General features: G+C 47.3%; 2 protein-coding genes across 2 annotated transcripts in view; one reads left to right on the forward strand and one right to left on the reverse strand.

Annotated features, from left to right (window-relative positions):
* The window catches only part of Ppp2r1a (protein phosphatase 2 scaffold subunit Aalpha), a 30,101-nt gene extending 18,406 nt beyond the window's left edge, over positions 1–11,695 (reverse strand). The window contains exon 1 of the mRNA XM_004866739.4: positions 11,384–11,695. Within this exon, the coding sequence (XP_004866796.1) occupies positions 11,384–11,461 (78 nt within the window). The 5' untranslated portion in view covers positions 11,462–11,695. The remainder of the gene's footprint in view (positions 1–11,383) is intronic.
* The window catches only part of LOC101703122 (uncharacterized), a 64,097-nt gene continuing 60,495 nt past the window's right edge, over positions 11,682–15,283 (forward strand). The window contains 2 exon segments of the mRNA XM_087200980.1: positions 11,682–11,864; positions 12,202–12,352. The gene's annotated coding sequence lies outside the window, so the exon portion shown is untranslated.

The following is a 15,283-nucleotide window of genomic DNA, read 5'->3' on the forward strand; positions in this document are numbered from 1 at the left end:
TGTTTGTCCCATTACACTGCGGCGCAGCTGTCCACGCTTCACTCTCGCCCACGCAAGGAAGCCTGCACAAAATCCCAAAAGGGTAAAGTATGGAAAACATGCAGACAGCTGAACACACAGAGGTTCCCAGGAGGGCAGCACACCCAGAGAGGGTGTGGCAGCTCCACGCCTTCTCTCTTCACTGGCCCTGTGCATCTCTTCATCTATATCTTGTGAAATATCCTTTATAATAAGCCAGCCATAAGTAGTTCCCTGAGTTTTGTAAGGCGCTTGAGCAAATCAATGGAACCTGAGGAGCAGGCTGTGGGAATCCTGATTTACAGCCAGCTGGCCAGAAGCATGAGTGTAACAATCTGGGGCTGCCAAGTGGCATCTTAAGGGAGCACGGGGGAGGAAGCGTCTTCGGCCTGGGCCCCCAACCTGTGGAATCTGACACTGACTCCTGGTAGACACCCAGATTACGGGACATCCAGCTGTGTCTGCTGCTGCAGAGCTGACTGCTTGTTTGCTGATGGGAAGAAATCCTCACATCTTTTAGGGTCACAGAACCTTCTGTTAATTAATTTGGTATAAGAACAGAGGAAAAGTAGGCAGTTTGTTTTTCTCCTAAACAACCTTTAAATAGTGGGTTGGTCCTACTCCAATGACAGCGTCCTTTTCAGAGACAGGAATGGAGGAGACACAGAAACCCACAGGAGACACGGCCTAGGGAAGGAGGGAGACGTCAGGGCAACACATCTGCAATCCCAAGAGCACCAAGAACTGCCGGCAGCCCCCAGCAGTCAGGACAGAGGTGCTCCACACAGTCCTCCCTCAGGGCCTCCGGAGAAAGCAGCCCTGCCACTCCTTGATTTTACCCTCTGGCTCTAGAACTGTGAAAGGTTAGATATGTTGCTTTCAACCACCTGGGTTGCGGTACTGTGGTGCAGCAGCCCTAGAGAAACTAACACCGATAACAGGTCTAACTGGAGGCCTCTCTGTCCTGTGGACACCCATCTAGACCAGCAATAGGAGGGATGAGGGCCAAGGCCAGCTGCTGAGAGCCGGCTGACTTGTGTTACCCCATGTCCACCAGCACCTCCTACCCAGCGCTCAGGCCGTCTTAGGAACGCAGTGAGGTCGTGAGTGACAGCGGAGGGCAGGAGCAGGAAAGTGTGAGCCTGGGTGGTCACACTTCCTGGAGGAAGCGGCAGAACGGGAGAGGTGGGGCAAGGTAAAGAGCAGGGCCCTGCTCCCGCTGCCGCTGCCGCTGCCTTCTCCTGGGCCTCATGCAGCCAGAAAAGCCCTAAGAGTGACTGATGTCCTGCACAAGTGGGGTTCTCTGCTTGGGTTAAGCGTCTCTCCAGGGTCACAGTGTTAGCAATCTGAGGGAATGCTCTGGTGAGAAATGCACATGCCGAATGTTTCCTACGAAGTCAGAGGCTCTCAGACCAGCTGAGCTTCAGGCGGCCCCAAAACTCATCTGGGCAGGAAAAGCACCTCAGGATGAAGCACTTGAGGAGCCACAATTCATGGTCAGCCATAAAATGAGACATGCGGAGACAGACCTGCACAGAGGAAAACCAAACCTGGCAGACACTCCAGTCAGTGGGGCTGGGCCGTGAGCACAGGTGCTGGCTATACCAGCCGACAGGTCAGCAGAACTGTGCTACAACTGCCGAGAAATATCTGCAGCTCTGCAACCCCTCACCTGTGCCCTCACACAGCAGCCACAGCGGCAGACGTGTGCAAACCAATGCAGGCAGCGGCTGAGACTCGCTGGCTGTATTTTGCTGTCCCTTGTACTAGTCTTTCAAAGTTCTTACGTCTGCAATTTTTCACAACAAAATACTGTGCAGAGTACTGACATAGCTGCTGTGTGCTTTCCTCGTTTCCCTCAGGTTAAATGTTTGGGTTCTCCTCTCAGCTGGACTATGGGCCAGGGCCACCATAGGCGAGCAGCAGCCCAGGGACAGTGGCAATAATAAATAATAATCACAAAGCCAGTGACAACAGCAATTTTTGAGTGTCTTGCTATGTAACCCAGGCTGGCTTTGAACTCTCGGCAATCTTCCTGCCTCAGCCTCCTAGGAGCTGGGGTGACAGGCATGCGCCACCATGCCCAGCAACAATAGCAAGGGATTGCCATGTGCTTCCCAGTGTCTGACATAGACAAAGACCACATTTAATCTGAGAACCAAGTGTGCTCTGAGGTTTTGTTTCCAGAATCCTCATCACTGCACAAGTGAGAATGCTAACAGAGAAGCTGTTCCCTGGTGGAAAGCAACAGACAAGCAGAACCCAGGCGGTCTGGGTCAATTTCAACATCACACTGTCATTGAGAAAGATTCCCAGGGCCAGGCTCTGAGAATCAGGCCTCCTCTCCCATGGTGGAGAGAAATTTTGATTTCTTTAGCAAGGACCACTGCTTTCTGCAGGGAACAAAGGTAGCCTGGGGTGGTATTTCACAGCCACACCTCCTACATTCAAAGCTGCGATATTGGATATTAGCCGTGGAATTTTGAGTAATCTTTGGGCCCTTACGAGCCTCAATTTCTTTATCTGTGAAGAGGGAATGGCAGTATCTAATGTCAGAAGGTTAAGTGACAAAGTGACGCACTCCAGGGACAATGCACCAGGGAAGGTCAATAACGGGGACTACGGCACCCCACCCTGCTGACAGTATCCTGACTTTGCTCAGGTTGTCACATAGGGCATGGTGGCAGCTGGCCACTTGTCCACCCATGTTTCTCTTCCTCTCCTTCATGATGGTCAAATAATAAGGGCAAATCTACCCTCCCGTGCTTACTACGCTACAAGCTCTATTCTAAGTGTTTTAAGTTTGATCCTCATACCCTCATGAGGGAAATATAGGACATCATCTTATGGCAGGGACAAGAGGCACAGGGGGGTCAAGTAAGCCTGTCCATAGGCAGCAGAGCCAGAATCCAAGCCTCAGCTGTCAGGCTCTTTACCAGAACCATGGATTCCTACTGGTTTCTTCTTAAGAGGCAGGTGGATAGTGGTGGTGCCATGGACCCCCTTAGCAGGTCCAATATTGGTCATAATTTTGAAATAGAGGTCAGCATAACCAACACAAGACACAGATTCCGTCAGAGGTCCTGCTTATAACAGGCTATTATGGTGCTGCACTTCATAATAGAAGGGAAGGTAAAAAAAGTAAGTTCGAACTAAATAAAAAATGTTACTTTTCCATTCACATCCAAGCACCTTCCTGCGAACTAGAGATGAGCCCGTGGTTAAGGGCTCCTGCACTGGGCTATACTACTGCTCAGATCCTGTGGTTTTCAGCTATGTACATGAACCCCTGGAAAAGACAGTACCAAATCACCTTTGCACCTGGATGTGCTCTAAGACCAACATATGGCCAGTGAAACCCAGGTGGAAGTGGTGTGTGCTACTGCTAGGAAGTGTTTTTTTTGTTTTTGAGAATAGGGTCAATGTAGTTCAGGCTGGTCTTGATCTCACTCTGTAGCCAAGGCTGAACTCGAACTTCCAGAGATCCTACTATCTCAGCCTCCAGAGTGCTAGGATCACAGGCATGCACCACTATGCCTGGCTGGAAGTGCTCTTATGATGAAATGCATCCATACCTTTCTCCCCTTCTTCTTTCATGGCATGAGACTATAAGGGATAGAGCCTCAGGAGCCATCCTGAGGCCCTGGGGTAACATGGCAGGGAGGGGAGGATAATCAGAGTGCAGTGGTAAAAGCGTGGGACCCGAACACCAATGGGTGTCACAGAGGCTTAAACTGTCACCAGACTTTCTGATCGTCAGTCAGAAAGAAGCTTCAAGCTCATTTAAGCCCTATTCCTTATAGTTTTCCTATCACTCACAGCCAAACTTGCTCCCAGCTTAACTCAGCACACAGCCTAGTTCTGCACAAAGAGACCTAAGGAAGAGTCTCCTGAGGAGCTGCAGGAAAGACCCCTCCTAGATGAAAGGGAGGATGGCAAGAAGCTCTCTGTCCTAGAATGGCCCTGCTTTTAGTGTGGCTGATGAAGACAGCAAAGACTGGCAATCTTGTGACCACAGGAAGCACATCAGAGTATGGCATGCTCTGACCCAATTCTGTGACTTTCTTAAGCTGCTGATCTTGTTGAATGGGGGTGCGGGGGGATCTTACTTGTTTAAATGAATCTTGTCTGCATCCTCTGTATCATTCCTGATAAAACAGCTATCATAATCACTAGTAAAAACTCAAGAAATCTGTCCCTTGATCATGCATAGTCTACAGCACCTGGACTGGGCCTGTCCATGTCCCCAGCAAGCCTCAGTGCACAGCCTGGGCCGTGGAGACTAAACAGTAAAACTCCCCTTTCCCTGCATGCAATTGCAGGACTCTACCACTCTGAAGACTCACCGGCATTCAACCCATAGAGCCGTCCTTGACACCAACATGTACAGCCTGATCCCACCTGTGCCAGTCTTCCCTTCACAATTAGAATAAAAGTCTGAGGACTTACTCTGGCTCGCAAGGCCGGACAGGGTGGCACTTGCCTGCTGAACCATTCTTACTGCCCCTTACTCCATGGGTGCCTGTCACAATGGTTCCTTTGACAATAACCAAAACAACAAATGGACATTGTCCTCTTCACTCTGTGCTCCGACAACGAGCACGGGGCCTGGTGTAGAAATAGATGTTCAGTAAATATTCACAGGACTAATTTTTACAAAAAGAAAAAATACACACTAGCACAGATAGAGAAACAAGCATCTGGAGAAATATGCTCAGAACAGTGACTTTCAGTATAGCTGGTGTCTGATCATGGGGCCAGGAGAGGTTGCACTGTGTGCTACAGTGAAAGACAGAAGTAACTACCTTCCATAAAGTCCTGAAGTCTATAGGTTCTTCCTCCATATTCCATGAAGAACTTTTTAAATGAAAATAGTGTGTGTGTGTGTGTGTGTGTGTGTGTGTGTGTGTAGGAGATGTACGTGAAAAACCAAGCACTAATCTGATAACACTTTAGAATGCCTGGGAAGTGAGAATGCTCATCAGAATCTCTATTTGTGAAGACTAAATCTTCTTCTTTTTCTAAAATACTGAATTTGTGTACTCTACCAATTATCAGCTAAGGTTGGCTGGGCCAGTGCCAGACACGTCAGTTTCTTCACCACGAAGTAGGAATTACAACAAGGCCTGGCTCACTGCACCACTCATTGGGATGCTCAAACAAGGAAGATGCAGGCAGAACCTGGCACACAGGAAGCTCTCAATGTTATCAATTATCCTTATTTCTCATGCGTATCTTGATCAGGAGAAGGAAAAAGGTAAATTAAAATGCAGAGGGGGGAACAAAACCAAGCGATTTCCCCAACTCCTTGGAAATTATAGTACCAAGAAATCCTCAGTTTGGCTGGCACCGTGATCATTTATGGATGTGGCTATTTCCCCATCTGGAAGCCAACTTGTCTCTGGATTAAGGAAGGGACAGGACTGTTACCAACTGATTCCTGAAGATAGATCTAGTACAGGGCTGGGCACATCAAAAATCAAAAGTTTTCACCAAGATAGCACTGAAACCAAAGAAGGAAATTCGTCTCCTGTCAAAGCCAAAACAAAGGGTTTGAAGGCCAAGAACATACAGCTGAAAGGCCTCAAAAACGACAAAAAAGCAGCTCTGTATGTCACCCACCTTCCAGCAACCCAAGACACAGCAGCTCCAGAGGCAGCCAGAATATCCTGAGAACACCCCGGGGGAAACACGCTGACCACTATGACATCAAGTTCCCCGGACCCCTGGGTCTGCCATGAAACACGCAGAAGACAACATTCTTGTGTTTCCTGTGGATGTCAAGGCCAACACGAAGCAACTCTGAGACAGGGAGGCAGCCAAGGCCACTGGCCATTTAGGCTGATGGAGGACAGGAGGCACAATTCCAGCTGGCTCCTTACTGTCATGCTATGGATGTTGCCAACAAAACCGATGTTTAAACTGAATCCAGTTGGCTAGTTCTAAACATACTTATTTTACCATTATATGCACACACAAATTTTTTTAAGTTTTCTAAAACCCAACTGCTATTTAGTCCTTGCTATGTGCTAGGTTCAAAACTAGGTAGTACATATGTTCTCTTACAACAAACCTAAGAGGCAGACACTACTCTGAGTTTATTTTGAAGATGAAGAAACTAAGGCACAGAGAGGGGAACACACACCCACTAAATTAAGGCTAGAACTGAACTGGCCTCTTGTAAATCCTTATTTGTAAGCTCTCAGAGGGCAACCTTATTTCTACATTCTGCCACCAGGTCCCTAGGCATGCCATAAAAAGAAGCTGGAACCATGCTTCCAACATGTGGACACAAGGGAATTCTGCAGCGTCTTTGACCATGGCTAGTAACTGCTCTGTTAATTTAATCTCAAAAGCTGACAGGTGTGCCTTCCATGTGGTTTTTATTTAACAAGGAACCAGGGTACCAAAGGGTTGAGTAACTTGTAAAGTAGCCAGTTTAGAATTCAAACCCTGGTCTGCCTCCACCACAGCACTGCTTTTCAGTGTCGCCTCTCAGGTGAGATCGCTCCACAGAGGGCCACAGCTCGGGGTGAAGATGTACCATGGAGCTCAGTGCCCTTGGCTAAATTCTAATTTTGCCACTTTCTAGGCGGTATGAGATTGGTTGGGTATACTTATCTATCACATGGAAAGGATTTCAGGTAAAGATTTCTGGCCAGATCTGGAATCCAATTTAAGCCAAACCAAACTGTAAAAAGGACACTGGTGAATCAGGAAAATATGATTCTGGATTGAATATTAGATCGATCCCAAGAAATTGCTATTAATTTTGTTAGGTGTGATAAGGAAGTGTTGTTAAAAATATGTCTACTGTGTTAGAAGTATGTACTGAATAATGCAGGAGAAAATGACCAAAGCCTGGGATTTATTTTAAAAACCTTTAGCAAAAAGGAGGAGAGAATTGGGAAGAAAAGATAAAACAAATGAAGCAAAATTTTGAAAAAAAAATGCTGTATCTGGGGGTCTGGTGCTATTTTCTATATTTTGGTGTATGTGTGAAATTTGACAAAGTTTCAATGGAAAGAAAATGAGTATATCAGAGGCTTTCTGTGAAAATTCAATTAATATGTACGAAACACTCAGCACTGTGCAGCAGGACACCACAGGGTCCCCTAAGCTCAGCACTACTGACATCAGGGCCGGATGACCCTTCGCTGTAGGGCTGTCCTGGGCATGGTCGGACACTGCACACCACTGGCCTCCACCCACAGTGCTCCCACCGTGGAGACAGTGTCCCGGCTCTCCTGCCCGGGATGCTGCAATCTGGCCTCTGCATCTCGCAGGTGTGTGGGCTAGAACAGCTTAGGCAAGGAAAGCACTAGTGAATCTACGGTAAAATGTGGAGAAATAAACCCATGCTCCTCCTCATCATCCTCTAACTCACTTTCCAAGTATAAAACCACAGCTATCATGACAACTGAAACAGCTCATCATTTGCTGAATGCCTACTCTGAGGCAGCCACTTAACATGCTGATTGTACTGCATCTTCGCGACCAGACAGATGTCAATTTTGGTGAAGAATCTGGGTCCAGAGATGAAGAACATACTGCTGCTCCAGGTACACAGGGTACAAACCGGTGAGACTGGGATCGAACCTCAGTTACCTTGACTGCTCTCTCTTATCACCCACCACACCACACCCAACCTGCCTGCACCTCCCACCAGCCCCTTCTGACATATCTACATGCAAAACTGTTACAGCTTCTCACAGACTAGCAGCTCCTGCTCATCCCCTATATGACAGCCAAAAAGATCCTTTAGAATTAAGTCAGAACATGTCGCCCCTCTGCTCAAAGCCTTGCAATGGCTCCCTTAGCCCCAGTCTCACCAAAGCCCTTACCCAGGGCCCACAGGCCTCACCTAACCTGGTCTCATCCAGTACTCACCTCCCACCACTTTGCCATTTACCCTGCTTCAGCTACATGGCCCTTTTTCGCTCCTGAGGACATCAAGCATAGTACCATGCATCTTTGTATCCACTCTTTCCTTTCCCTGTACTGATCTCCCCAGCTTGTTCAACATCCCTTCCTCAGGGGAGTCATCCCTAACCTCCTAAAACAGAAGCCCAAGGCTTGCCCTATTCTCTTGTTGCTGCCTTGTTTTTCTTCTTTACAATCACCACCACTGACGTCACATTGTAGATCTACTTACTGTCTCTCCTACAAGAGTATAAACTCCATGAGGGCAGCAGCTATGCTGTTTTGCTCCCTATCTTTATCTAAGGTCTAAAAAAGAGTCTGGCACATAGGAGGTATTGAATCAATATTTGCTGAATAAATACACTGCAACTATGGAATCTCATAGCTCACGTTCTCTCTAGTATTCTCAACAGTCTCATTAAAGACACGATTGAAATATCTGGCATATGGGTATAGTCGGTAAGTGTTTGTCCCACCCCAAACTCTATTGCATCCTCAGATACTACTTTCTCTGATTTTCTTTCCTGGCTCCTTCACATCTCAGCATCAAGGCCCTGGCTAAGTTTACTCTTATTGCACTGCAGTTTCTTCGTCTGGAAAAGTGTAGCGAAACACAGAACCTCCTTCAAAGTTGTAAGAATTCATTAAGGGAATAAAATTTATGCTTTTGGACAGCACCTTGTATACAGCAAGAACCCAATAATTCGACACAGATGGTTTAAGTCAGGAATTGCCCTCTTGGGAGAAAGGGGGATAGAAGAAACAAAATGCCAGATAATAAATACTTTGGGATTTTGAGGGCCATATCATTCAGTTAAAACTACTCAAGTCTAAGCTGCTTTGTAGCACAAGAGCAGCAGCTGCAAAACAAAAACAAAAACCCAACTTTATTTAAAAAGCTAGCATAGGTCAGGCAGCTGTTTACCAATCACTGGTCAGAACAATGGCTCAGAAGGTCCAGCCTTGGCTTCCTCTTCAATATCATTTCCCATTATAAACAACTCGTTCCCTTGGCTCCGGTGACCTTCCTCCCATTTCCAGAATCCACATTATATAATCCTGCCTTTGGACCTTTACACTTATTTCCTCTGCATGGAATGCTATTCGCCAGTCATTCACATGGACCTCTCCCTTCTCTCTGCTTGAATGTCACCTCCTAAGTAAGGGCTTCAGTGAACACCCTATCTCAAACTGGCACACTCGCCAGTCTTGCTGGACCCATCCCTGCCTCATGTTTCTCCAGAGCTCCTTCCACCACCTGCCATCCAGATTGTGTCTGCACAAGAAAGTGAGTTACGCAGGGGCAGGCTGTTGCCGATGGTGCACTGTCATTGTCCGTTCACCCAGATCAATGCTTAGCATACCTAGGCTCTCCTTAAATATTTGTGGAGTAAGCGCTCCTTCACTGACCTCGATGCAGTAAAATTACAAGCAATACAATAAACAAAAAGTCACATTAAAGTAAAACAAAACACTTCACTATCCTCGACTGCCTGTAACTTTCCTCTTCAGTCTCTACTTTCCAACCACAGCACCTGTGATTGTACTGATGCCTCCAAAGATATGCATATCCTCATCCCAGAACCTGTGAATATCTACTTTACATGGCGAAGCAAATCGGTTAAGGAAGGACTTTAGATGAGGAGTGATGCTTCTCTATTGGGTCCAAATTAATTACACGGATCCTTAAAAATCAGAGCGCCTTTCCAGACTGGTCAGGAAATGTAACTAGAAAAAACAGATGCAACAGCACTGCTGGCTTTGAAGGTAGAGGAAGGAGCCACGGACCAAAGAATGTGGAGGCTTCTAAGGGCTGGAAAAGGCAGGGAAACGGATTCTCCTCCTAGACCCTCCATCCAGAAAGGAACTCAGTCTTCCTCAGGCCTTGATTTTAGCTCTGTGAGACCCACAAGATCTCTGACCTCTAGAACTACAACTGTGTTGCCCCTTCTTTATTTTCCTCCCTAACTTTATTTCTCTCTCGGTATATATTTTACCCAATGTCTTGTTTATTTTCTGTCTCCCCTCACCACATGGTAAATCCCCCAGGGTCAGGAGCTTTGTCTGTCTTGTTCCTGCTACATACCAGTGCCTAGGACAGGGCGCCAGGGCCTAATAAGTATTTGCTCGTTTACTGTCACAACATCCCATTTGTTTCCTTCCCAGCACTTCTTACAGGTGTTAACACTACATATTTAGCACTGTTTATCTGTCATCCCTACTTCCCCAACACTATACCCAATACATGGCAGGTGTTAACTGGACAAATGAATTCACACAATGGTCCTACGAACTACGTAATTATCCCCATTTGAGGAGGGCAGGCTTAAAGAAATAACGTGCCCATGTCAATCAACAAGAAGTTGAAGAGCCAGGAACACAACTGCAACCAGTCTGAGATGAGAGCCCAAGTCATATTCAGAAACCAGAAGGCGGGGCCCCAGCTCAGCAGGTTTACAAGTGTGCCCCAGACAATTTTATAAAGAGAGAAACTGAGGCCTAAAGAAGGATGGGACCTTTTCAATCGTCACTCCCAATTACACGTGACATTTTTTGGGCCCTTACATGTGGCCAGACACCGTTCTATTTTACTTGTTCTGTTCCTCACCCCACCCAGTGAAGCTGAGACTATTCTTAGTCCACATTTCATGGAAAACAGACGGCCAGAGCAGTGAAATAAGGAGCTCAAGGTCACACGGCAGGTGGGTGATGGACCTGCAGTCTGAACTCCTTTCAAACCCACACCACCAGCCAGCCCGGTTCAGGGAGCCCGGGCCGCCAAATGCCATCACCAAAAATGCCGGCCCGCTTAGCAAACGGGGTGTGTGTGTGGGTGTGTGTGTGTGTGTGTGTTTTCAGCATAATTCACCCCTAAATTTGGCCAGTTCTCCCCTCAAGAGCGGAGTTTTCACGTCCCCTCCTCGTGTGGAATCTACACAAAAATTATAGGCGGATGGAAAGTAGGATCCGGATGGCAGCCCTCGCCTCTCGGTTCCCACAGAGCCCAGGGGCAAAGACGCAAAAAAATCCAGCACCAATCTGGGTCCCCACCAATCAAGTGGCCTCTCCCCAACTCGGATTAAGTCACTCGCCCGCCTACCCGCCAGGGGCCACTCGGAGCCCCCGCCAACTTCCGAGCCCTCCGCTGCCCTCTCGCCCGTCCAACCCCACCCCGACCCCGGACCCAGCTCCCCAAGGCCGCGCACTTGGCGGGATCGGAACCCCCCGAGGCTCGCCCTGCTCCCGCCCTCCGCTGAACCAATATCCAATCCGGGGCGTCGTCTCATGGAGTCTAGCGACCTGGAAAGATAAGCACTGGACGCTGACTGGTCGTTGTCCCTTCCGCCACTCTCAGCGAACGCCGAGCCCTCTCGGCGAGGGCCGCAGGAGCCCCCCGTGCCCCTCTTCCCCGTCCTTCAGAGGTAGCCCGTGGCCTCCGCACCTGAACATCCTCGTTGCGGAGCTCATCTATGAGCACCGCAATGGGGTAGAGCGAGTCATCGCCGTCGGCCGCCGCCATCTTGGCTCCGTCCAGTTCCCGTCAGACTGCGGCCAGCGCTGTGCTCGAACGGGGGTAGGGAGGGGCAGAGCGGGGAGGAGGAAAGGCGGCCTTGGGGGCGCCTGAGCCACTTTACAGGGGCTGTTCGGCGAAAAGACCGCGTTTCTTTGGTCCAGACACGTGAAGTCCCGCCTACTGTCCGTTTACCATTGGTCAAACGAATGAGATTGGCTTCCCGGAGTCTACAATAGGGGAAAGGAAACGGAAGTGCGGAGTGAATCCTATCGACCAAGACTGCGCCCGCCTCCGTTGCCGCTAACAACTACTGTGACTAACAGTTGTTGACCAATGAGGGCGGGAGTGGGAAGTGGCGAATCCTGTCCTCGAGAGAGTCTGGGAGACGGGTTCGGGACGAGTGTCAATAGTAAGTAAGCCCTTGAAGTCGTCGGGGCCCTGACGCTCTGCAGACTTTGGCCTGTCCCGCTTTGGGTCCCCAGGCTGCCGGACATTCTCCCAGCGCCTCTGTGCGGGAGGTGGAGTGAGTGAGTGTGATTTGTGCGGAGCCCTAGACAAGGGGGGACTTGCTTTGTCCGGTGGACGAAACCCAGTCCCCTGGGGCTTGTATGCAAGGCTCTGTCCAGCCTCTCCCCGCGTCTCTTCCTTTATCCCCTCTGCAGCCCTGGACAGTGAGAGCTGCCTCAGCGCGCTTGCTTTTTCCTGCCATACCTTTTCCTTATAGTACGTTTCTCTTCCCTTTCCAGGTCTCTACAGAAATTTCCCCTTCTCTCCTGCCTCCCCAAGTTTGAGACATAACCACGTATTCCAGCCTCATCCTGAACTGTCCTAGAGGGACGTTTCCAGAAGCGCTGACAACGTGGAGCAGGTTGTCACTGGTCCTGGGCTTTTCAGACGGTAGTGGGAGAAAATGTGCATTTCAAAAATCTTGAGTTCATGTTGACATTTCTAATCATTAATTTATATTAACTATGCCAATTCAAATCAAAACTACTAGGATTTTCACTTACCATATTTTGCTTTTTAAAAACTTTTATCCGCCCATGTTTGGAGTACAAAATGATTATATTCAACGTGGAGAGTTGGTACATGTTCATAACACATCTTAATTCTTTTTTCATCCCCTTCCCCTCCTCTTCCCTCACCTTCCCTTTTGCAAAAGATTTTGTTTCTTATTACGTTTTATGTTGTACTTAATTTATTTATATTTTGGGTTTCTCTATGTTTCTTTTTCCTTTGTCTGAAATGAAAAAGCTTAGTTTTTAGTGACATTGACGTAATCATTTATTTGTTTAACTATATTTTGGGATATATATATATGTGCCTACGTATATAATTACATAATATTTAAAATTATATTTTAAGATATTACATTTGAAAACAGTAAATCCTTAATTACATAAACTGTGTAATAAAAATATGTCATACATACATATAATAGTTTTAAAATGACCAGCAGAATTACTAACAATCACTTAACATTTATTTATGCTTCCTTTTCCCCTTAAGAAATTTCCAGCTTGGGATGTAGAAGTAAAATATTGTTTTAAAGTCACTTTAAAAGAGCTGGGTATGGTGGCTCATGTCTGTAATCCCAACACTTGGGAGGCTGAGGCAGAAGGTTCTCCACAAATTCAAGCTGAGCTACATTGTGAGTTCAAGACCAGCTTAAACTACATAGTGAAACTATGGAAAAGACTCACAGTTCTCCAAATCAGGGCGTATTCAAGTGTACATATTGGGGAATGGGTTTGGGAGAGCAGATTTGATCCATTAAAAAGGAAAATATAGGGCTGAGGTTGTAGCTCAGCAGCAGAGCGTTTGTCTAGTATATGTGAGGCCCTAGGTTCAGTCTCCAGCAACACACACACACACACACACACACACACACACACACACACGGTGAGTATAAAATGTAGGAGAGAGAAGAGCAGGATAACAGGGTGGGGGGCTGCATAGGCAGGGGAGAAAGAACTGTGATCTCTCATTGGCAGAGGGACTTGGAAAAAAGTAATTGCTGTGAAGTTATTAGATTATTCCTTTGTGGGACTGGATATTACCTCTCCCTGTTGTCAGCCATGTGGTATCTTTAACAAAGGAGAAATTGTTTAATGAGGCCTTTGCATGAAAGTGGTGTTTTGGGGGGATACTAGAAGGGACTCAGAGAAAATTGTTTTTGTGCTTAGGTTAGATGCAGCATAAACGGGCAGCTGTGTAGAAATGTGATTGCACAAAGGACATGATCTAATAGTAATAGACTGAGGAAATTCAGCAAGGCCTGTCTGCTCAGATTTGCCTTGGTCTCTTTGACATTACTTCCTTCCAGGATAGGACAGGACCCTGTCTGCCAAGAGGGTCTTATAATCTACTTACTACCAGACAGATGGGTCAGGGAGTTTCCTTGTTGCCAGCTCTTGCAGAGAAGAGAAAGTGTGTGTGTGTTGTGTGTGGAGAGGGTGTTAGAGTAATACTTTTAGATATTATGACTGGCCTTGGGGAAGTGGGGTCCTACTTTCCATGGCTTGCCTGTGGGTGAGCAGGAGAAAATAGGCCAGGAAGAGGTCAGACTGCTTCTGAGGCTCTGCCAGGGTCCTTTAATTCAGTATGCCAAGGAGCTGTTCTTTTGAAGCGTCATTTTCTGAGCCACAGGAGGGCATTTACCTCTTACAGACAGGCAGGACAGATCTTCTGCCCTTCTCCAGCCTGTCCACTCATGTCATGCAGCCAGATAGGCAAGCTTTCTGTGAGGGAGCTTTGCACAATATTTGCAAGACACCTTGCAATTCTGCCACTGTGAGGAGGGTCAAAGCTGTCCAGCAAAGCTAACGTGCTCCTGGGAAGCCAGTGCAAGGTGCTCTGTGTAACTTTGGCTTTTATAGTTCCGCTGCCTGAGTTGTTTGTAACTCTGGCTTGTTTACTTCTGTCTTCTGCCCTCTCATAGACCCCGAGTGGAGATTTCTTATACCAATTTTCCAATTTTCTGACACCCATTGGATGTCCAACAATTCAATTCAGTTTAGATACTCCCTTCCAGAGTTAGTACTAGCCAACACAGGTAAAGGGCTCACTTTCACAATGCTGCCTGCACTACAGATGTCAATAGCCAATCTTACCGTCCACCCATACTTCTGACTCACTGGGTACAAGTCAGGGGTTTCCTCAGGCCCCAGAAAACATTTTACATATATCTACTGGTTTGTTATAGAGGATAAGTTAGAAACAACCAAATAGAAGAGATGCGCAGAGTGAGGAATGGTGGTGGGGAAAGGCACACAGTTTCCATGTGATCTCAAGACATTCATCAATGTGTTCATCAGCCTGGAAGATCTCAGGACACAGTGGTTGGGGTTGGGATTGGAGGCTATCCTTACACAGGCATGATTGATTAAAGCCTTGATAAATGGTGATTGCACTCAATCTCCAGTCCTTTTCTTTCCCAGAGATCTGAGGTAGATTTCGGGAAAGGAGGTAGAAGGTCCAACCCTTAGTCATGATTTGGTCTTTCATTGACTGCTCCCCTCCCCTAACTTGCAGCTTTCTAGATCCCCTCTCTATGAGTCATCTTGTTAGCACATAAAAGACACTCATCTTACTCAAGAGATTCCTCCTAGGGTATTAAGAATTCTATGCCAGGAACTGGGAACAAAGACAAAATGCATTTTTATTATGCCACAGGCCCAGTCCCTTCATTTCTCTTTTATTCATGCTTCATGGGTACCTTTCTGCTTCAGGGCCCATTTTGACACTAGAGCTCATATTTCAATAGAGCATCTTATACCTCCAGAGCTCTTTGAGGTACTGCATGAGACTGCCCAAACAAACCACCTT

Source organism: Heterocephalus glaber, unplaced genomic scaffold (genome assembly GCF_053883595.1).
Source record: "Heterocephalus glaber isolate CG9 unplaced genomic scaffold, H.glaber_assembly_v1.0 deba00001745, whole genome shotgun sequence".
Taxonomy (NCBI): domain Eukaryota; kingdom Metazoa; phylum Chordata; class Mammalia; order Rodentia; family Bathyergidae; genus Heterocephalus; species Heterocephalus glaber.